The following is a 24170-nucleotide window of genomic DNA, read 5'->3' on the forward strand; positions in this document are numbered from 1 at the left end:
CATGTGTCGGGGACTGTATAATAGCTGATGTTTTGAGTAATTTATTTAGTTTGCTGAAAGTGACAATCAGTTGAAGACAGAAAAGAGTGGGAGGAGTTTTAAAGTTAAGCACAAAATGTACTTTTGTTTTGAATGGGAGAAGGATGGTGGAGGAAGACGGCCGACAAAACAAGTTGAACACCTGAGTCTTGACTGGAAGGAATTCAAAGTGTCCACCTGAGAAATGTCTAATTAAACAAGGACAGAGAACCTGCTCCCTGCAGGAGGGTACAAAAAATCACTTTTCCTCTAAGTCGCTCCGCCTGCCCCGCTGCAAGTCAAAAGGGCGGCCGACGCGGCCCGCGATATCGGGACAACTTCAGGCCGGGCGCAGCTGACCGCCGCGATCAGCGCGCGAACCAGCAGCCGCCCCCACCTGCCGCGGTCGCCGACTCCGCCCCCCGGGAGCGCGGGCCAGGCCAATGGGCTGGGCTCCAAGAGGCGGGGCAGACGGCCGGCGCAGCCGTGGCGGTAGCTGCAAGGGCGGCGGCCGCTGTGGTGGTGGTGGTGTCTGTGGCTGCGGCTGCCGCTTGGCCGGAGGTCTGCGGGCCGTGGGGGATGGGGGCGGCGAGCTCCAGCCCTAGGCGGTGGCGGCGGCCGTAGGTGTGGGGCGGCCGTCCGCGTCCGGGACGCGGGATGGAGCGCCGTGGTAAGTGTGAGGAGGTGGCGCTCGCTTCGGCCACGGCGGTGGTGGCTCCGGGCTGGGGTCGTCCGCGCGGGCGCCGGCGAGTTGCCGTCCAGGGTCCGGCCGGGGCTGGGGGCGCGCCCGGCGAGGCAGGCGCGGACGAGCGAGAGGACGCGGGCGGGCGCTGCGGGTAGGCCGCGGACCCCGGGTACGCGCTCCGAGTTGTGTGACGCCGGCGGGCAGCCGGGAAGAAGCTGGCCGGGTGGACTTTCCTCCCCTTACGGGACCCCCCGAGCGTGTCTCAGCCCCGCTCCCTTTGCTAGCCACCAGCCCTCATCGTCTCACTGCGGAATTCAGGGGCTCCTTTACCCTTACCCCATTGGTTTTCTTCACCGGGTCTCAAGTCCGTCTTTCTCACTGGGGATGCTTTTTGGAAGTTTGGTGACGTCTTCTGAAATTTCAGTCTGACACATGCAGAGGCTGAGTAAAACAGACATCTCATGTTCCATATTTACTTTTTCTTATTGCACTCCACCTCACCTAGACCCTGGCTATTTATTACTTTGGGGGAGGGAGATCTAAGGTTGTAAAGCACCGTCTTGCGCATTCTCACCGTGTACCCCTTCTGGAGCGTCTCTGTCGTTCCCTCCCACCCTACTCCTCCTCTTCTCTCACCCCACTCATTACTGCCCGGTCTCGCCCTTTCATCTTTTCCCAGCCATGGCTCTAGGGCAAGTCGTGTGCTCTGCAAAATAGGAAGGGACAAGCTGGGAGATTGCAGCTACCACCTAGAGAGCGGACCCCTGTGCGTTTGTTTCCCTAGGTGTCCCCAGGACCCGGTCTGTGATAGAAACCTGGTGTTCCCAGGGGGGATCTTGCCTTGGTTTAAACAGAGCAGCCAAGGACGTTCCTCCCTTGTCTTTCAGCCCTTCTAATATGTCCGAGTTTATCTCACCTTTTGACCACCACCACCCCTCTTTAAAGACCAAGGGTGGCGTTCCACATTGTGTTTTTTGGATCTTTGACATCCTCTGTTTTCTAAAGATGGATCTTTTTTGGGCGGGGGGTGGAGGGGTTGGCGGGGGGAAGGGGAATGTTAGGAGACGTTTTATGAAAGTTCTAAGTAGCTTTTTGTTCTACATTTACCTTTTTCTTTATTAATCTTTGGGAATTAGCTTTGCTTCCTCCTCATTCAGTTTGGGAGAGGAGATTCCCCTTTCAAGAAAAATACTTCAAAATTAGATATGGAAGTGAATATTCCGAATGAGTGAATCACAACAAAATTATGGGAGTCTTGGAGATTAGGTCCCTTTCTGTAGTGATTTCTTTACGCAGTTTGCCAGAAAGGCCCATTTCAAAATGCCTCCTTGTTACAGGAACTGTGTAAGTGAGCAACCCTGATGCTTAAGCTTCATGAGCTTTACAGTATGTATACAGTTCTTGTCTGATGATTCTGAGAAGAGTTTAAGAGTGAACTTGAAGAAAATAGAATAGGCCTGAGTAGAAAATGTTTCAGTCCCCAGTTTGGCAGGAAATAGAACTTTGGCTGAGATGTAGAAAAGCGCTGCCCAAGAATGTATAGTGGTTGGTCATTACTGCTCCCCTCACCTCCTTAGAATAGAATATCTACCTCAGTTGTAAGCACCTTCACTTCCTCACATGTAAAGGCTCTTGCCTGACCTAGGAACATAGGCTTTTATAGCCACTGCTCTTGGTCCCGGGGGTTAGTATAACCACATTGAACAAAGTTCATGCCCAGAAGTCACCCTAAAGAATTTTCATTCTCGTATCACTTATTCATTCAGCATTCACTAAGAAAATTTAGTCTGATCCCATTTTGTGGTAGACAGTCCTGTAGAACCTTTGCATCTTCGGTAGCAATAGACAATATTGATGGGGCCCAAGGTATAATATCATGAGTTTCCCAAGTATGTTGAATGTCCAATGGGAAAGTAGAGGGATGCTTTTATTTTTAGTGGAGGAAATGAAAGGCTTATTGCAATTTCAACTTCTATGAGATGCTACTGAATAGTCACAAGAAATTTTAATTTCAGCTGGACTGAAATACTAAGTGTTGGTGAGGATGTAGGGTAACTGTAACTGTAATACATGCTTCTATATACAAGGTATACAATCACTTTGTGAAACAGCCTGGCAGTTTCTTACACAGGAAACGTGCATTTAACATACAACCACAAAATGAAAATGAGTTTTCATTTTCATTCAGTTCAAAATATATTAAAATTTTCCTTGTGGAAATTTGACCCATTGGTTATTTTAAAGTTATATTTTATAATTTACAAATATTTGTGGATTTCCTGGCTATCTTTCTGTTATTAGTTTCAAATTTAATTTTGTTTTGATTGGAGGACATACACTGTGTGATTTCAGTCCTCTTAAGTTCATTGGGACTTCTTTTTATCCCATATATGGCCTATCTTATGAATATTCCATATACATTTGAAACGAATGCATATTCTGCTGTTTTTTTGTGGAATTTTCTGTAAATGTCTATCAGGTCAAGTTGATTGATAGTGCTATTCAAGTATTTTATGTCCTTAATGATCCTTAATGATTTTCTGTTATTCTATCAATTACTGAGAGAAGAATGCTGAAATCTTAACTGTCATTGGGGATTTGTCTATTTTTTCCATACATTTCTCTCAGTTTTTTTCTCATACTCTGGACCTCTATTTTTAGGTACAGATGCCTTCAGGATTGTTGTCATTATGATGAAATGACTCACTTATCATTATGAAATGTTGCTTTTTATCCTTGGTAAAATTCTTTGATACCTATATTATAGAGCTACTTTGGCTTTCTTATGATTAGTATTTGCATGGTGTGTCTTTTTCTGTTGTTTTACTTTCCATATATATGTGTCATTATATTTCAAGTCTGTGTTTTAATAGGAAAAATGTAGTTGGGTCTTACGTTTTTACTCACTGAGAATTTCTGCCTTTTTATTGGGCTGTTTAGATTATTTATATTTAATGTAATTATTGGTATGATTGGGTTTAAGTCTGTTACTTTGCTGTTTGTTTTTTTATTTGTTCCATTTGTTGTTTCCTTTTTCTTCTTGTCCTGCCTTTTTTTTTTTTTTGATTTTTTTGAAATTCTATTTATGCCCACTATTGGCTTAATTAACTTTATCTGTGGAGATTTGAGTATATATTTTAAACTTACAGTATACCTTCAAACAGTATTACACTATTTTACCTATAATGTAAGGACCTTACTGTATACTTTCATTTCCTCCTCCTTTATGCTATTGTCATACATTTTGCTTCTGTATATGTTATAAATGCCACAACATATTGTTACTACTTTGTTTTAAACATCAGCTTTTAAGAAAATTATAAAATGTGCCTGTTTTGAAGCTTTGTTGGGGTGTGGCTAGAGTATAGTTTTCACTAAAGCTAGGTTAGATGTACTATGAGGCATGCCCTGGGATCTCCCTGGGGTGTTCAGTAGGTCTCTCTACTCTGGCTGATGAAAATATGGAGTTCTTCCAGCCCTGTGGGAAACCTGGGAATTGTCCATCTATAGCTTTCTGGAAATTCTTTGCCAATCCTTGTTGTGTTTTGCTGTATACATGTGCATCTTGGTGTTCAGCAAGATAATTAAGAAATTCCCTATGCAAATTTCTGGAGCTCTTTCTTTTTCTACATCCTTAGTCTCTGGTACTCTGTCCTACAGATTCTGGCGACTCCAATCTCCTGGAACTATGATCTCTGTCTCTTCAACTTGTCAAGGATGCCATGGTCAAGAATGTGACTTTAGGCAAAAAGTTGGGGTAATTGTGGGGCTCACCTCATTTGTTTATGATCCCATCTCTCAGAGATGACAGCCCTGAGCCCAGTGCTGTGTGTAGTTCAGTGTCTGAAAACAATATATATTTTGTCCATTTTTCTAGTTGTTTACTACAGTGGAAGAGTATGTCTGTTTTTATTTATTCCTCCATTTGATTTTATATATATATATATTTATTTATTTATTATTATTATTTTTTGAGATGGAGTTTGCTCTTGTTGCCCAAGCTAGAGTGCAGTGGTGTGATCTTGGCTCACTGCAGCGTCCACCTCCCAGGTTCAAGCGGTTCTACTGCCTTAGCCTCCCGAGTAGCTGGGATTACATGTGCACGCCACCACGCCCGGCTAATTTTTTGTATTTTCAGTAGAAATGGGGTTTCACCATATTAGCCAGGCTGGTCTCAAACTCCTGACCTCAGGTGATCCACCCGCCTCGGCCTCCCAAAGTGCTGGGATTACAGACGTGAGCCACCGCACCTGGCTGCATTTGATATATCTTTTAAGGATAATCTAGAGATTTTTCTTTCCATCTTTTTTCCTGCAGTTTATTTGTTGAAGAAATCATGTTTATCCTATAAAATGGCCCACAGTCCAGCTTTTTCTGGGTGTATACTGTGGCATAATTTAACATGTTCCTAGGTCTTACAGTTTTTTATAAAGTGGTAGTTGGATATAGAACAGGGTGTTTCACCTTGGCGCTATTGACCTTTTGGGCTAGATAATTCTTTGTTGGGGATGAGAGCAGTCCTATACGTGTAGGAAGTTTAGCAGTATCCCTGGCCTCTGCCCACTAGATGTCAGTAGAATCCCCCTCCCCAGTTATGACAACCAAAAATGTCTCCAGATATTGTCAAATTTTTTAGACCCATGTTCTGCTATGAAAAGTAGGCTACCTAAACTACAGAATTATCTTCAGGAAGATGAAGTGAAATTAACAATACTGGTAATGTCACCACTGCAGATAGAAAGAATACTAATCTGTGCAGTCTGGTACCACAAACATTTTGAAGAAAACACATGAGGAAGATTTGGGGAATATAAAAGTTAAGGCTGCACCGAATGGCTGACTTGAACAGTATCATAGAGGATGTGAATTTCTGTTTGAGAATGAAAAAATACTAGAGGCAATAGTAATATAAATGGTAAAAACACAAGTATTTAAAACAAATTATATGTTGCTTCCTGAAATGTTTTTCTGCAACTTGTTGAAAAACTTAAGATATTGGACTGCTACGGTAGATATACTGATGGTTTTACTCTTTTTTTCTGAACACTACAATTTTATTATAGACCAAGAATTTTGGACTTGCAGAAAGGTATTATTGCATCTATTAATGTGCTTTTCATATTTAAAGTGTATTTGTGTGATAAATTACTTCAAACAAAATCAAGTCAGGGGAGATTAATAAAATAACCCTTTTAAATTAAAAGTAAACTACCATTTTTGCAAATATTTCCAAATGTCATCATCCTCTGGATGAAGGATGGCAGATAATGTATTTTTTTAAAGGTTTAAGAGGAGGATTGAGATTGAGAGACTTCTCAAAATTTCCCTTAGACAACCTTACTTATAGTTTATTTAACCATCTAAGTAACATTCCTTGATTCCCAAATAGCCAACTATTGTGACTCTGTGTCAGATCCTATGCACAGTAGTTGGTTGTTTTGGGATGGTTTAGAGGTAGTTCTGGTTTAGGGGGTGTTAAGAATAACCCAGAGCAGCTATGAGGGACAGACTTTACTTCCTTGAGCTCCCTGAGAGTTGTCCAACCCCACTCTCCTTGGCCTTCAGAATTCTTTCTTCATCCCCCACTGATGTCCTTCAGTTTTGAGTCATCAGTGGGTGAGTGTCCATGGTGCATCATTCTCCAGTGGGGTTTGAAGGAGTCTTTGTTTTTTAGGTGTCTTCAGTACTGCTCGTCATATTAGTACTGTTAGGTTTGAGGCCTAATGGAAAAAATTTTAAAAATTAAGTCTGAAAAATAATTGTGGAAGCAGGTAATCAAGGAGCCTTGGATTCTTATATTTATGTTTTTAAGGTAACAACCTCAGAGCCTAATTGGCTTCATTTCCCCCAGAACTGTTTGCATGCAAGAAATGACCCTCTTTCCTTTCTCTATCAGTGGGTAGTCTCTATCACCTCTGTTTGTCTCTTTTATCTTCCTTATCTCTCTCCATCTCATTTTCTTTCTCTGCTTCCCCTTGTCTCTGCATATTTCTTTCTTCTTTCCCTCTTGTCTTTCTTTCTCCTTTATAGTTGTCTCTCTTTCCTTCTCACACCTCCCTTTGTCTCTCTTTCCCTGCTTTTCTCTCCTCCTTGTGAGCTCCTTTCTCTTTGTCACACCCCCACCTCCATCCATACACCCTCTCTCTCCATCAGGAACTTGTTCATGATTTTGTCAGTGATGCGTCCAGTTCAATTTTAGTCAGTAACACTATCCTCTTTATTAAGGGAAATGGTGTATAAGTGCAAAATAATATATTTTAAAATAGACTTAAGAGGGTGTTTGAGGTTTAGGGACTTCCTCAAAAATTTCCTTCCAAAAACCTTACTTATGATTGAATCGTAGTTGCACTTTTCAGCCTCCTCTTGGCCTGGGGACTCCTTTGTCTCCTCTTATTAGTTTGCTTCAGTTCAGGCATCATTGGTTTCCATGGTGAGAGTCCTTGGTGCATTTTTCTTTTTCAGCACGATTAGAAGGAATTTTGGTTTTTGAGGTTTCCTATTTGTGGCAGGACCTTGGTACTATTATTTTGGGGATTTGAGGGGAAAATCTGTGTAAGTTGAGTCCAAAAAATCCAGTATGGTGCCAAAGTAACCAAGGAGCTGAGTTTTCTTATTTATCTTTTCTAAGTAGCACCTGAGGAGCCAAATTTGTTATATTTTCTTAGCATTGTTTTTCCTGTAAGGGTTCAAAGATATGTCTATGTAAAATGTCCCTCTTTCTTTGTCAATGAGTTTTTCTCTTGCCCCACTACCCTACTTTTGGTTCTGTCATGCTCACTTCTTTTTCTGTTTGTTAAGTGGGTAGTCTCTCCTTTTATTTTTCTTCCTTATTTTCTCTTTTTGCCTTCACTTATTTCTGCCTTCCTTGGTTTTCCTCCCTTTTCCTGTGTCTGCACCTCATTTTCTTTCCACTTTTCCTCAGCACATTCTCCTGTGTCTTTTTCTGTTTCTCCCCTGTGTGGTCATTTTTCTCTCAGACCCCAGCACTACCCACAGTCTCCCTCCCTGTGTTTTTTCCTCTGTTTCTCTATGAGTTCTTTCTGAATGTTCCAGCACTGAGGTAAGTGCCATCGTTTGTTCCAGTGAGTGGTGTGATATGGGGGCTATGTGCTTTCTAGCCCTGCTTGCTATAATTATTCCATCTTTTTCAGAATTTTTTTTTTTCTCTGATTATGAAGTGAGTTTGAAAGTGCAACTAAGAAAGAAAGGACCGGGCACAGTGGCTCATGCTTGTTAATCCCAGCACTTTGGGAGGCTGAGGCGGGTGGATCACCTGAGGTCGGGAGGTCGGGAATTCGAGACCAGCTAGGCCAACATAGCGAAACCCTGCCTCTACTAAAAATACAAAAATTAGGTGGGCGTGGTAGTGGGTGCCTATAATCCCAGCTACTCAGATGGCTGAGGTGGGAGAATCAATTGAGCCCGGGAGGCGGAGGTTGCAGTGAGCCGAGATCACGCCATTGGACTTGTCTGGGCGACAGAGCGAGACTCTGTCTCCAAAAAAAAAAAAAAAAAAAATAGAATAGAGATAGGTCTAAGTGGAAAATATTACCCTCCACAGAGGGCAGAGGGGCAGAGTAGATGGCTGGTTTTGAGGAGTTCATTCTTCATTCAGACGTGTGGCGCCCTTTCCCAGGCCCTAATCCCTGGAAGAGGGAGGAAAACGGCGATGCACAGAAGTGCCTCATAAGAAATGTAGCTGCTCATCTGGCCATTAGCCTCATCTAGTCCTTAGGTGACTTTTCTCAGAGTCGCTCTGCCTGCCCCCTGCAAGCCAAAAGGGCGGCCAACGCAGCCCGTGATGCTAGGACAGCGTCCGGCCGGGCGCAGCTGACCGCCGTGTTCTGCCAGCGAGCTAGTTGCGGTCCGGACCTGCGGCAGCCGCCGGCCCCGCCCCCGGGAGCGCGGGCCAATGGGCTGGGCTCCAGGGGGCGGGGCGGGCGGCCAGCGCGGCCGCGGCGGTAGCTGCAGGGGCGGCGGCGGCTGTAGTGGTGGTGGTGTCTGTGGCTGTGGCTGTGGCTGTGGCTGTGGCTGCGGCTGCGGCTTGGCCGGGCGTCCGCAGGCCGTGGGGGATGGGGGCGGCGAACTCCAGCCCTCGGCGGTGGCTGCGGCCGTAGGTGTGGGGCGGGCGTCCGCGTCCGGGACGCGAGATGGAGCGCCGTGGTGAGTGTGAGGAGGTGGCGCTCGCTCCGGCCGCGGCGGTCGTGGTTCCGGGCTGGGGTCGCCCGCGCGAGCGCCCGCGAGTTGCCGTCCAGGGTCCGGGAGGCCCGCGGGGCGGCCCCGAGCGGAAGCGGTGGCGGGCTGCGCTGGGAACGGGTGCCCTCGGGCCAGGACTGGCGTCCTCGGGAAGGGTCCGGCCGGGGCTAGGGGCGCGCTTGGCGAGGGAGGCGCGGACGAGCTGGGGAGGACGCCAGCGGTGGCCGGGAGCTGACGGTGACGATCGTAAAGTTAGCACACATCGCGTACAACGGGTCCGCCTGCTGTTCTGAAGGCTTTGCACATTTTGACTCTTTTAATGTTCAGAACACTCCATGATTGTTCGACTCGGTTCACACGGGGAAACCGAGGTTAAAAACCTGCCCAAGCACACAGACTAGTGGTTGGCAGCGTCAGGACCTAAACCCAGGCGCTTTTGCTCCGGAATCCGTGCTCCTGACCAGTATGGGTCTGTGTTCCTGCCTGGATTCTAGTCCCGCTCCCACCTGCCCTGACTGCAGCCCTCACTCCAGTTGGGCTCTCATTCCTGAGATATTTTAGGATTTCCGTGGTGCATTTTCTCCTGGTCTGTGTCTTTCGTTGAGAGTTTTCCTCAGTCTCAGAGGTTTGTCCCAGTTCAATTGTGGACGTGTTTTGGGGTTTGACAGTTTTAATTAAAGAAAATGTTTTTTGGACTGGTGAGCTGGAGTTGGACGTTTCAAGGTGGAGCCCTCGTGACTGACGAGCCTCTTGTCTGTCTCTATGTTGATCTTTTAAAAACTGTTTCTGAGAGGGTATTGGCCCCAGATGTTTTCGGAGGGCAGGATATTACCTGCTAATGGCAGGAGTTGAGCTCTCCTTCCCTTTTCTCCATCTGTCTCTGTGACTGTATCTCTTGTCTATGGTTTATCTTTTGTCCGTCGTTACCAACGTCGGCTGTCCATTTTGGTTGCTCCATTCTTCCCTCTTTATTTAAATTCTTAGATGCGGAACTTGCTCTTTGGCAAAGGGTAGTTTTGGCTGGTCAAAGGAGAGCACTGCCTGCCAGGAATGCTAGACATTCTGGAGGCGTGGGATGCTGGGCAGCTTCCTCTTTTTAAAGCGTGCTAGGTTCAAACTGTACAGAAACGAAGTGCATGTGTATTGCATACCTTCCTTTAAAAATTGTTTGCATAGTATTGATAAAACTCTTTCTCACATGTCCCTATTCTGTTTTTGTGGGGAGTGCTTTTTAAAACCATGAAGATTTAATCATCGCTTCAGGATGAGCTCATCTAATCTTTTTAGCATCTTAAAGTAGATTCTTGCCAAATCTGAAATTGTGCTAAAATAGCAGATTTCTGAAATATCTGGCAATTTTTCCTCAAGAAGAAATGGTAAAATGGGAAATAGTAAGTATAGATATTTGGGGCAGTTTTACACTTCAATTAGAGAGCCTAAAATGAAACTACTGCCGTAATGTGCATTTGGCAGGGGGTATGCGTGGGGCAGCGGACATTTGATTGACACAGGCTCCTGAAGTCGTGGGGGATAGGAAGTTTGTGTCTGCATTTCTAATGCACACAATACTTAGATTTACAACATACAATGAAAGTGGTTTTGCACAGTAATTTTCTACTTGCTACAGAATTCTTTGAGAAGTGGATAATACATGTTTTTAATGTTGTTGGTTTGAAGTTGAAAGAGATGCACCAGAATTAGTGTGTCACAAATATTTTGCACAACAGTCTATTTGCACAGTTCAGATTTCACTTGGAAGCTTTTAGTAGGTTTCCACAGAGTCAGCTGAGTTTCTACAATTGTTTCCAGTCCTGTATTTCTTGCTCACAATCCACCAATGTATTGTAGTGAAGCCACATCTTGTTCAAAAACAATTTCCCACAATAAAGCACTGCTAGTAATAATGACTTTTCTTTATGGTTCATCTTTATGATGAACCAAGCACTCTGCTAAGTACTTTGCATGCATCATTACCTAATTAAGTTGCCCGTTGCAGTCTGTTAGTAACCACGTTTTATGTTACTGCCAACAAGAGAATATTCATTTTAGCACATGAGAAAGTAGTGTATATGATCTTGGAAAGTGTATATTGTCTCAGCTTCTCATTATCATAGTTGATTTATGAAAGCTTGGGTTAAGTTTGTTATTTTAAACGTTTTTTCAATTGTAATGTTTCCTTTTTTACTCTGGAATATGAAAAGTAGTAATATATAACAAAATCAGCACATTAATCATTATAATGCTGGCTAGAGGTAGGGTATAATCTTTTTTTATAAGAGGAGAAGAGTTCCTCTTCTCCTTGCCATGTGTTTGATGTTGTTGTTGCTGTTGTTTGTTTTTTGCAGATTTTTTAAGTCTTGTCTAAAAATGTTCCAGCAGTTTTGAAACACTTTAAAAGTTTGGGTTACTATTTTACATGTGGTTACTTAAAGTAAATTATTTCTGCTAAAATAGGTAAATTGTGTTAATGTCTTTAATTTTTGTAACCATCTTTACCAGTGACAGTGACCAATTTTCTAATTTACTAAGTTTAAAAGCTGTCATAACTAAACAGAATGACTTTATTAAGTAAACTGCAAGAGTGATGTTTTGTTAGGCTAATAGGCATTTTGGTTAGTGATTTGTAAAAGAGCTGCCCAAACAAGACACTTTGAATTTCTGTTTTGTTTTTGTTGATGGGAAGGAAGACTTAGATATAATAATAATGCTCAAAAATTGCCCTAGATTCATTTTAGAAATGATGTACACATATAAGGATTAATGTTAGATAGGTTTGAAACTAGTTTAAATGTAGAAGTTAGATTCTCAGAAATAATTGGAGATTGACAAAAGAACAGTGAATAAACTTTAAAAATTATAAAGTGTGGGGTCCCCAGTTTAATAATCAGGAGGAGCAATAATAGAAATCCAACTTTGATTTCAGTTTTATGTAATATTCCTTCAGCTTCATATGCTTTTCTTTTTGAAACATACCATTTTAGAGAGTTTTTTAAAAATTTATATTTTCACTTCAAAACATTGCAACAACCCAGTTATTTTTGTTTCTATAAAAATTAATTGAAACTTTATAAGTTTATAAGCCTATCTGCAGATAGTTCTAAGTGGTTCATTCCTCATATGCCAAGCATTGTGCTGTGATCAGAGAACACATGGTTAGCAAACAGACATACATGGTCTCGATTTCCACGAGATTATAGTCTAGCTAGGAAGACATGATCTATTTGAACTGTGGTATGAGCAGTGATGAAAAGTAGAGGATACTATAGAACATCTCACAGGAGATTCTACTCTGGTTTGGTGGTAGTGGTTTTGCTGGGGGATGGGGATGGTCCAGGAACGTTTCTTTGAGGAGGTAAGCTTTGAGCTGAGATCAGAATGAGTAAACAGAGGAGAAGGAATATTCCAGGCAGATAGAATTACATATAGACAGGACACTGAGCTGAACAGTTGGTGTTTTTCAAACTGTAGGCCCGTGACCTATTACGTGTATGAAACCAAGTTGGTGAGTTGCACCCAGCATTTTTAAAAATGAAATGGGATGGGATTTTTAAAAACTCACATACATCCCGTGGAGCCTTACCCAGAAGCCGTGCCACACACAAACATAATACACTTAACATGTATACTGGCTCATTATGTAAAATTATTTCCTGGTAAGAGTCATCGTAAACAAATACTGTTGGAAGAATGAGAAGGAGGTGTGTGTGTGGCAGGAGTGTTGAGAGCCAGCAGGTGTGTCTCCATATGACATTGCACAGGTAGGTAGGAGCCAGATCTCATGTTGAGTCTTATAGAGCATGATAGCTTCTCACTTGTCCTTTGGAAGTGTTTTCAGCAGAGAAATGACATTATGAGATTTATGTTCGAAACGTTCACTCACTACATTTGTGATGAGACAAGAATGGATGCAGATAGATCGTTAGGAAAGTAGTATAGTAGCTCAGAAAAGAAATGATGGTAATTCACTAGTGTGGTAGCGGTAGAGAGAAGTGGGTTGATTAGAGAACCCTGTAGATCAGAAAGAAAAGTGAACTATGGAGTTGGGTGAGATATAGGAAGGAGTAAATGATACAATAATATATCTTACATACGACTAGAAACGGATATTACATAAAACTTTCTAGTGGGCCAGGCGTGGTGGCTCATGCTTATAATCCCAGCATTTAGGTAGGCTGAGGTAGGTGGATCACTTGAGCCTAAGAGTTTGAGACCAACCTGGGCAACAGAGTGAAACTGTGTCTCTACAAAAAAAAAATTTTTTTTTTTTTTTTAGCTAGCTAGGTGTGGTGTTGTGCCCCTGGAGTCCCAGCTACATGGGTGGCTGGGGCGGGCACATGGCCCGAGCCCAGGAGTTTGAGGCTGCAGTGAGCTATTATAATCAGACCACTGCACTCCAACCTGGGTGACAGAGCGAGACCCAGACTCAACTCCTTCCCCCTTCAAAAAAAAAAAAAAACCCAAAAAACTTTCTACTGTAAATTTTATAGAAGTCCTTAGTCATCTACCATTTTTAAAGTAGCCAAATATTCGAGACAAAATACTTGAGAAAAAGTGTCAATAATAAAATGTGAGTTAATTTAATTCCTCCAGTTATTTCCTTTTTGATTTCCAGAGATACAAACAAGATTAGAACTTTGAATTCTGGAAAGGTAAAATGAGGGTGAAGAAGAAAATAACTATGATTTTCTTGAGTTCCAGCTATGTGCCAGTATTAGGTGTTTTAACATATGAAGTCTTCTAATTTTGTGATCCCTTTTAATCCTCACACAAGCCTGTAAATAAATGATACTGGTCACATATCTAGAAAATATTAGAGCCAGGATTCAAATCTAAATTTTTCTCATACCAAAAGATTACGTTTTTACTACCATCCTGAGATTATCAGAAATATTGCTCTGATGATCATACATTTATTTATTTAACCAGTCAGAGTATGTCAGATTAGTGGGTACCCTTGTAAATTGTTTTCAACAAAGAAATATCCTTGATGAGACTTGGTAACCCAGGATATGTCATGTGTGTGTGTCTGTGTATGTGTATATATATGCATTATTAGGAAAAACTAACTGTAATTGAACTTTTATGTTCTTGACACTTCTGTATCATCGCGTCATGTAATCCCTGCAATAATCTCCTGAGATAGGTGTTGTCAGGATGTTACTCCCATTTTATAAATGAGCATACTGAAGTAAAGAGATGAGTAGATCATATAGTAAGTGACAGAAGAGGATTTTAAAAACAGGTATTTCTTTTTTCAAAGCCCATATCTCATCTTTATTTTTGAAGGTGATATCATGGAAGGAGAATATGACCTTCTACTAAGTGATGTTTCAGAACAACTTTTACAATTAAATAAAATTCTGTACCTTAGGAATCAAGAGGAAGTTATTAAGAGCATGGATTTTGGCATCAAGGCAGATACAGGTTTAAGTCCTAGTTCATTATCAGTTGAGAGCTTAGACAAATTTTTAACCTTTAAACCTCAGGTTCCCCATTTGTGAAATGTAAAGAACAGTAGTTTGCATGTCAGAGTTGTCAGAATTACTGGCATTTAATAAGTGGAAACTGCCATTATCAATAATACAGTGATTGATTATTGATTTTTGATTTTTAAAAATTTAAAAATAGGATACCAAGGTGGGCTGTGGGCTGTTTGTGAAAATCTAGTGTAATATTTCCCTGGCTGATTTAGTGTTTGTGTTTCTTTCTCTCTCCCTGCTTGTTTTTGTTTTGTTTCTTGCCCCCTTAAGGATTTCAGTTTTTCTGACTGTTACATGAAAGGATGATTGCTCACAAACAGAAAAAGACAAAGAAAAAACGTGCTTGGGCATCAGGCCAACTCTCTACTGATGTTACATCTTCTGAAATGGGGCTCAAGTCCTTAAGTTCCAACTCTATTTTTGATCCGAATTACATCAAGGAGTTGGTGAATGATATCAGGAAGTTCTCCCACATGTTACTATATTTGAAAGAAGCCATATTTTCAGGTTTGTCACATTTCTATTAGCATTCTTACTGGATAGTTTGTAAAATTTTAAATGCTGGCCTAGCAGATAAGTTCATACACGGTGGTAGGAACAGGGTATTCTGCTTTAGTTATTTTAGTGCTTTTTTCCCCAAATCTTTGATGGTTACAGTGTAAACTATAATCAGATAATAGTGTAGTACCTAATAGAAACTTCAGTGTGAGGGAATAAAAATACAGAAAAGAAAAATATCTTTGATTCCTGTGGTTGGGTCCATTTGACGTAGGAAAATTTGAGATCATTGGAATTTTAACCTTTTTGTTAATGGTAACACAGTGCATTGATTGGTCTTAAATAAGCAGACTAATGTTTATAATTTACATTGTTGTTACCTAAATTCACCTTTCCACATTTCAGATGAAGTTTTGGTATCTGAAATGACTGCATTTAAGACTTTTTTTTCTTTTTAACAAAAATCAGACTTAATTCTGTTTTGCCGATCTGTAACATCTTGAATTAAGGGCTAATCACAGAATTCTCTGTCTGGTTAGAAATGGATAATAGAGCATGAGACTCTGTTCCCCTAAAGTAAAAGATTGTATATCTCTGGCTTATTCTTAGTACCTGTCTTTCAATGTTTAGTGCCTCTTAGGTCTAAATTTGATGGCAAGGATAATAAATAGTTACAAAAACAGCTCCTATTCTTTTGTGCTAAATGGCAGTTTCATTTCCATATTCATAATGGTATGTCTAGATATAAAAATGAAGATTCTCAGTGTTATTTATATGAGACCTCTTGGGACTTTATAGAAATTTGTAAGATTTCAATAAATATTTCTCTATATGTATATAGGTTAAATACTTATTTTCTGATGGACATTTTGAAAAACTAAAATTGTATCTTGTGCTTGTACTAAATTTAAGAGTTTATTTGTAATCTGTTATTTTCAGGTTGAAATGCCCAAAATGACTGGAATTGAAGCCTCAAAATTGTAATATTTGAGTTTTCCTTAAAACAACAATCACATAAGTGATTCTTTTGAGAATGTATAAATATTAGAAAAGTTGTTCATATTCCCATTCATTTTAATAGCTTGATTTTGAAGTCTGATTGTGGATGATTAAATGGCAGTAAAGTTACCTAAAGTTATTGTTGAAAGATATCCTAAATACATTAAGTATTATAATGGTAGTAAATTTACCAAAATGATAAATTTGCCATTTATTTAAAGAAGCATAGCTTTGTAATAACAATTTGTTCTTAACTAGGTTAATTTTTTAAATTTATAAACAATAAAATGTATACTTCTTGATATACAATTCATTAACTGGGTTGATTTTTAAGGTGAAATTTAAAATGATGTATTAGTTGACAAGTCATTTACCTTGATTTAAGGTGTAAAACCTGATTTTATTTAATGCATCAATTTAAATGCATTTTTATTAGTATAAATAAGATTTCTAGTTGGGATTTCTATTTGTTTTTAGTTATTTTCCTTAAAAGATTTATATCTCTTAAAAATCTTCATTTTACATAATGAGGCAGTACATAAGAGGAAGATGCCATATTTTTGGCATTGTTTATTACCTTTTAATTCACGTTTGTTAATTGTTAAGCTGAAAAGGCAGCTCTTAAAAATAAAAAATGTAGATATACAATTAAATCATCTTTTGGTTTAATCAGAATACCATTTTCTCTGTAATAACTTTTATCTGTTCTGAAGCACTAATGTGCAGTCACTTGACTTTTGTCTCTGATGTTTAATCATAGGTTGAGGCTAGTCTTAGATAAACAGCTTCATGATTGGTTTATGGCCACATTTTACTTTCCCCAAATAGTTAGAAATGATATATAATTGTATATGGCACTTTTCATTTTACAGAGTACTTTGTCATACAAACAAGTTTAATCACCCAGTCCCCTCAAAGGCAGGTACCTTTAGCTCCGTTTCACAGATGAGATGTATGTATAACTCATGTGATTTCATCAACATCTTACTGGTGATAAATAATGGCCAGCATACGGTTTGGTTAAACTGGTAGTGAAGGATGGCAGCAAAAGCTCTGAAAAGAGAATCAGAATTTAGGTTCTAGGCCTAGTTCTACTGACTAGCTTTGGAATGTGGCTTAATTCATTTACTTTTTTGTTAAGAATGAGGCACTTGTGCCAGATGCTATCAGTTTTACAAATCTGCGATTCAAAATTTGATTAGAGTTGGAGATTATACATTGTTCTGAATGTTGGCAGTTTATTCCTAAGAAGACAGCAAGTATTTGTTTTCAAATTATATGAAAACAAATTAACGAAAATTTAATGAACATTTCCCAAGTGAGAATATGAAGCTCATATTGTAATCGTCATTGAGGAACTGATTAGAAAAAATATAAATGTCTGCCAAAGAGCTCTGTACTCCCAACAGGGTTAAGATATGTATACAGTTTATCTCTGATTTTCAAATTTACAAATTAAAATAGAGAGCTTAATGTGGAAGATTAGAGGACTGAAAATATTCTATTCTTGAGGGGTAAGTTAAGTGACAGAGTTTGGTAATTCTCTTTCCATTACTTAACCTCCAGGAGGAGGTAACCTTGTAGTCTTATACAAGTAGCAGATGTGGAATTTGAAGTTTTAGATCTCTATCCAGTGTCATTAAGGTACATTAGGAGTAATTACAAAGTAAATGTTCTATCTTATATGAAAATGCTGAAGGCACTCAGTTATGCATATGCATGTTGTGTTTAATTATAACACTGTAGATTAATATATGTGCAGTGTAAGTACCAATTCAGGTTTATGGTTTCCTCCCCATGGAATAATGTGTTCTAAATTCTAAATAACAGATTCATAAGTGCTTTTCAAGTTTATATAATAATTTTTAAAGTCTGCCATTGTGACATACCTCCCCATTTTCATGTGGGATATCACTCAAGCTCAAAATCTGGGAATGTGGAAAATGTAAAGGCTTTTTAATTGGGCTAGAAAGAATAGTATAAAATATCTAATTGTTCTGCTACTCAGTGCTTAGAAATATTAACTGCCATTTAAAAATATATTTGAGGGAAAATCAATAGTCTAATAATTTCTTATAGCTTTTTCATTATATAGTACTATTTTAAAATGGATATTTTGGTTTGTGACTATGGTGCCTTGTTTTTCTTTTTTTCTTTTTTTTTTTGGTTTGGTTTTTAAATAGGTTGGAAAGGAAGATAAAAATGTATGACCAATTTCAGATGAACTAGTCAAGTTCTCTTATTTTTAAAAGATGCTTTCTAATTTAAGAGTGTATCACCCTTATATTATATATAAAGAAAATAATGCTGACCTCATAAGTGATAGCTTCTGATGAATTGTTTTTACAGGACTATAGTCAGAAGTGGTATGTTAACTTTCTAAAACAAATTTTATTGAACAGTTAGGTTGAATAAAAAGTTTTTATTGAACTTTTCATTAAAATGAAAAGTTTAATACCATTAAATAATATATTCTGTTATGAGAGGTTCTGCATAAATTTGCAAAGTCTTCATTGAAATCCTGTCTTGTGGATTAACTCAGTTCTTTTCCCAGGGAGAATGTACAGGAGGATGTGTAAATTTCTTTTTCAGACAAATTGCATTGCTACTTTAACCATTGATGCCTCTTACTTAACTTTACAGTGTGCCAGAAATTTTGTGAAATATTAGAAACATTAAGCTGCTAGCCTCATATGTGTACTGCTCTGTCTTATCCTAGAAATAAATCTTTTTAGAAGTGATTTCTAATGGATATCACTTAGAAGTTAATGTGAATGTTAATAGATTATGGTTTAGTGACTGGAAGGTATGAAATGAATCTTTGAGAAATGAAGTATGAAATACAAGTAGCTCATTTATTACACCTGTACCAGTTCTTGGTGTATTCGATTCTTTTTCTGCATTTGCTTAGAATGGTTTATATCATTTAACAATGTTTATAGTAGTAACTAGCATATTCATTGGAAGTTAAAGCCTGTTAAATTGCAGATCGCAGAGTACTTGTCATTAAGCTTAATTTCTTCAACCATGTGGCAATATATCATAGTGATTAGGAGCACAAATTCTAGACCCAGGATACCTGAGGTGGAATCCTCATTCTCCCACTTGCTAGTTGTTTGTAGCCCTGGGCAAGTTATTTATCTTCTTCCTTTATACTTGTTTCTGTGTCTATTAAAAGGAGATAATGGGGTTTTTGTGACAATTAAATGAGTTTATGTATGTAAAGCTCTTAGAATAAGCATTTTCAAATGTCAGTTGATATTATTTTCATAATCCCTGGTAGCTGAATAAAGTAAGTTGCTGTTTCTCAGGCTTCACTTTTATCCTGTAACTTCAAAAGCCATTACAGCAAAAATTAGGAGTTTCCTAGTGATAAGTTCTGAAACATTTTTTCTCCTTATTTTCATTGCTTTCCCTAAAGAGGTTAAGCTGAATTAACAAGATTGATTTTCAAATTATTGTCAGGTTTTTTTTTTAATGAAAGAAAACATCATGGTTTTTTCATTTATTTACTTAGGCATTTCCATGAAGTGTTGGCAATATAAACACTGTGGGATTTTGTTAATGCATGAGAACAAAAAGTGGAGCTGGCTAATCTGTCTTCACTTGATAAGTGGAATGAAGGAGAAAATAAATGGCTCAGATGGGTTAAACAATAAATTAAAATTGAGATTACTGTATTACAGAGAGAGTAGATAAACAAGCAAACATTGGGATACAGGAGTTTTACTATTCTAGATAACTAATATTAAGACTTTGGTTGAATTTTATTATATTCACATCTATAATAACTTTGTAGTATAAATTAAATTTCATTACATTTACAACATGGCCACTATGGTATTTAAAAATTATCTTGTATTTAGTTATATGACTAAATTAAGTACTATAACTTGAGTGGTATAGAAATTTTTAATAAAACATATCCTGAATGACTTTCATTTTCAGATAATTCACCAATTTAGATTTTACACAGCAAATGAAATTGAAACTTAAATGTCTTTTCTTCCTTAGTCAAAACATTGTGGGATCTAGCTATAAATGTATTTGTTATTGAACATGATTGTGAGGCAAATCTGTTTTCAAAAGTAGTTTGAATGGCTTACAGAATTACTAGTAATAATTGCCACTTATGTATATTAAGACTGTAAAGTAGCTTTATTTCTACTTATTTGATATTCACAATAACCTTATAAGGTAGGTAAAACATGTATTATCAATTGTGTTTTTACTGAGGATGAATCTGAGATCAGAGAAGCTAAGAGTTTTGTATGTGTTCATTTCAAGGAAGTAGCTGATCAAGGGTTGGAACCCAGGTTTCTCTATCTAAATCTATTGTTTTTTACTGCATCAAGCAGCCACTTAACTTTCTTCAGTTTTGGTAAAAATGGAACTTTTTAAAACCATTTATGACACAACTAGTTGAGGGCTTGCTAATTTATGAAGTTCCAACTGAAATACTATTAGAACATGCTCATGACCTAGTAGTTTACCCTTCTGCCCAAATATATAGGAAAGTTTATGAACCTTTGTGATTAGCATTTTCTTTATTTGGTCATCATGTTCATTTCTTTTGATTTGTGGGCTTCAGAAGTGTATTCAATTTCAGGAATTGGAACTCTTTATAGTGCAACTTAAGGAGCTTCTGAAACTTCTTACTAAAATAATTCTGATGCTATTTTTTTAGTATGTTAGTTGGGGACAACTTCAAGATCTGTTTATTAGGGCTACCTTGTAGGAAAAAAAGGAATTGCAAGTTCGTAGACCACTTGAGCTGCCACCAGTTATTGGAGTGTTTTGCAGTTGCAGTGATTTTTTTTTTCTTTTATTTTTCTTGAAATCCAGGGACAGATTGGATATAGTGATTCTTAATAAAAACTATAGCAGGGACTCCCAGGACCTTTTCACCCTGTTAAAAAAAATTACTGAGGATCCCAAAGAGTTTTTATGTGGGTTGTATCTATTAGAAATTAAAACTGAGAAAATTGAAAAGCATTTAATAATTTTAGAAATATATGGATTTCTACATGTTTAATTTCCTTGACTCTGAGAAGACCACAATATTACTTTGGTTTGTGTAGGCATTTAGGCCACTAGTATTTTGTAGTTTTTGCCCAACACTAATTTTGAATATTGATGGTTGTCATTGGCACTCTGAAAATCAAGCTCTTTTGGCCTGAGATTTAATGTTTCCTAAGTCTATTAATACCTGAAGATTTTATTGTAAAACATTAGAATAGGGGATAGAAATAACTTTCTTTTCTAAGACTAACGTTTATTAGGTTTCAAAAAGAGGGCAATGTAACTCTCTGTGATGATAATCACTCCACCTTGGTTTTGGTTAAGTCAGCAGAAGTACTAGCATATACCAGCTTTATTTAGTTATATATGTGCCAAATAAGAGATATGACTGTACAAAACTGGGGAAAAAAATAGCACATCAGGAAGGTTTTATAGGCTGGGCACGGTGGCTCACACCTGTAATCCCAGCACTTTGGGTGGATCACCTGAGGTCAGGAGTTCGAGACCAGCCTGACCAACATAGTGAAACCTTGTCTCTACTAAATGAAAAAAAAAAAAAAAACAGACGGGTGTGGTGGCGGGCACCTGTAATCCCAGCTACCTGGGAGGCTGAGGCAGAATTGCTTGAACCCAGGAGGCGGAGGTTGCATTGAGCCGAGATTGCACCGTGGCACTCTAGCCCAGGTGACAGAGCAAGACTCCAACTCAAAAAGAAAAAAAAAAAAAGGAAGGTTTTATAATTTTTTTACACCTATTCAAATTATATTATTTTCCCAGAAGTTTCCTTTATTTCATTTCTACTAGATTTCATTTCAGAGCTAACCTATATAATTAACCTATTTCTACTAGTGCATAAAGTATTATGTTTGTGCAAAAGTAATTGAGGTTTTGGCTATATACATACATATATATGTAAATATATGTATGTATATATATAATTTTTTTTAGTGGCCAAATCTGCAATTACTTACTTTTGCACCAACTAAAAATAGCTGCAAACATTTATGAAGAGCCTACTGTGTTCCAGCCACTGTTTTAAGTTCTTTATGTGTTTTAATTCATTTAATCCAACAACCCTGTGAACTAGCTACCTTATCTTCTTTTTATAGCTGAGGAAACTGAGGCACAGAGGGGCTAAGTAACTCACCCAAGGTTTCTCAGCCATGGAGTTAGAATTCAAAGTCAGGCAGTCTGGTTTCAGAGACTATTCTTTTCAACCACTATACTGTATTGCCTCAACTAAGTAAACCTACCAAACTAACATTACCAGTTATAAAAAAGATAAAATAGGCCGGGCGCGGTGGCTCATGCCTGTAATCCCAGCACTTTAGGAGGCCAAGGCGGGTGGTCTCCATGGTCAGGAGATCGAGACCATCCTGGCTAACACGGTGAAACCCCGTCTCTACTAAAAATACAAACAATTAGCCGGGCATGCTGGCGGGTGCCTGTGGTCCGGCTACTCGGGAGGCTGAGGCAGGAGAATGGCGTGAACCGGGGAGGCGGAGCTTGCAGTGAGCCGAGAGATCGCGCCATTGCACTCCAGCCTGGGGGACAGAACCAGACTCCGTCAAAAAAAAAAAAAAAAAAGATAGTGATACTTACTAAATTAAGACAGGTATTTAAACTGCATATTCACATTTTCCCTAAGAATTATAAAAATTGTAAATGAAGTTTTAAAATTATGTTTATGGTCCGGGCGCGGTGGCTCACGCCTGTAATCCTGGCACTTTGGGAGGCCGAGGCGGGTGGATCACGAGTTCAGGAGATCGAGACCATCCTGGCTAACACAGTGAAACCCCGTCGCTACTAAAAATACAAAAAAATTAGCTGGGCGTGGTGGCGGGCACCTGTAGTCCCAGCTGCTTGGGAGGCTGAGGCAGGAGAATGGCGTGAACCCAGGAGGTGGAGCTTGTAGTGAGCCGAGATCGCGCCACTGCACCCCAGCCTGGACGACGGAGCGAGACGCTGTCTCAAAAAACAAACAAAAAAAATAATGTTTATGGGGAAAATTTCAACAGCACATAAAATTCCTAAAATCTTTTACCTACTTGTGTTTCATTTTAAAAATAGACTTTATTTTTTAGAACAGTTTTAGATTTACAGAAAAATTGAGATAATACAAAGTTCCCATATAGTGCTATACACTGTATTAACATCTTACATCTCTTAGAGTTAGTGAGCCAGTGTTTGATAATCAGTAATAATGATGCATTATTATTAACTAGTGTCTGTATTCAGATTTCCATAGATTTCCTCTAATATTCTTTTATTATCTTCCAGGATCCTATCATATTACATTTAGTTTTTTCTCCTTAGGTCTTCCTTGGCTGTAAGCTTCTCAAACTTTCCTCATTCTTATTTTAAGGAATATTGATTAGGTATTCTGTAGGATGGCGCTTGATTAGAATTTGCCTGACGTTTTTCTCCTCATTAGACCGGGGTTATGGGATATTGGGAGGAAAATTACAGATGTAAAGTGTTGTTTTCATCACTTTATATCAAGGATATTTACCTTGAACATGATTTGTCACTGTTGATGTTGACCTCGGTCACCTGTCTTCAGTAGTGTTTGTCAAGTTTCTCCACTGTCAAGTTACTCTTTTTGTCCTCCCTTCCATACTACACTCTTTGGAAGAAGTTAGTCTGCATAGGTCATATGTAAGAGAGTTATGTTTCACCTTCTTGAGAGCAAAGTATTTGCACACATTTTTTACAGTTCTTTTACGCAAGAGATTTGTTTCTTTTCCCTTGTTTACTAATGTATTCAATCATTTATGTCAGTATAGACTCATGGACATTTGTTGTATACTTTAGGTTATAATCCAATACTACTTTATTTGTTGCTCACATCGTTCCAGCTTTGGCCATTGGAAACTTTCAGTTGGTTCCTGTGCACCTTTGACATGCCCTCCTCACTGTGGGGTGTTTTTTGTTGTTTGTTTTAGTTTTTTTTTTTTTTTTTAAAGTTCTTCCTTCCTTTCTGGCATTACAAGATGCTTGTTACTTATCTTGAACATTTCTGCCCCAGTCCTAGAATCAGCTGTTTCTCTAAGGAGACCTGATTACTTTCATTGAAGGATAGTATTAGAAACCAAGATCTGGATGCTAGGTGTGCTTGTTGCTACTGTCTGTCATTTCTTTTAGGCCCTCTCAGCTAACAAAGCAAAGAAATATATATATATGTATGTATATTTTTACATATAGATATTTATATAGACATACATATTTTATGTGTACATTTTCATGAATATATTTATATATACATATATACA

At 38.8% G+C, this 24170-nt stretch overlaps 1 protein-coding gene across 6 annotated transcripts in view; it reads left to right on the forward strand.

Annotated features, from left to right (window-relative positions):
• Positions 1-490: 490 nt before the first annotated feature.
• The window catches only part of ARHGAP29 (Rho GTPase activating protein 29), a 74178-nt gene continuing 50498 nt past the window's right edge, over positions 491-24170 (forward strand). For 2 of the 6 annotated variants that reach the window (XM_012500323.2, XM_030825026.1), the window contains exons 1-2: positions 8534-8866; positions 14650-14886. In XM_012500323.2, the coding sequence (XP_012355777.1) occupies positions 14682-14886 (205 nt within the window). In that variant the 5' untranslated portion in view covers positions 8534-8866; positions 14650-14681. Of the gene's footprint in view, positions 689-8533; positions 8867-14649; positions 14887-24170 lie in introns of those variants that run through there. The other 4 variants (XM_030825025.1, XM_030825023.1, XM_030825027.1 and 1 more) reach the window with 4 other exon arrangements.

This window comes from Nomascus leucogenys, chromosome 12 (assembly GCF_006542625.1).
Source record: "Nomascus leucogenys isolate Asia chromosome 12, Asia_NLE_v1, whole genome shotgun sequence".
Classification (NCBI taxonomy): Eukaryota; Metazoa; Chordata; class Mammalia; order Primates; family Hylobatidae; genus Nomascus; species Nomascus leucogenys.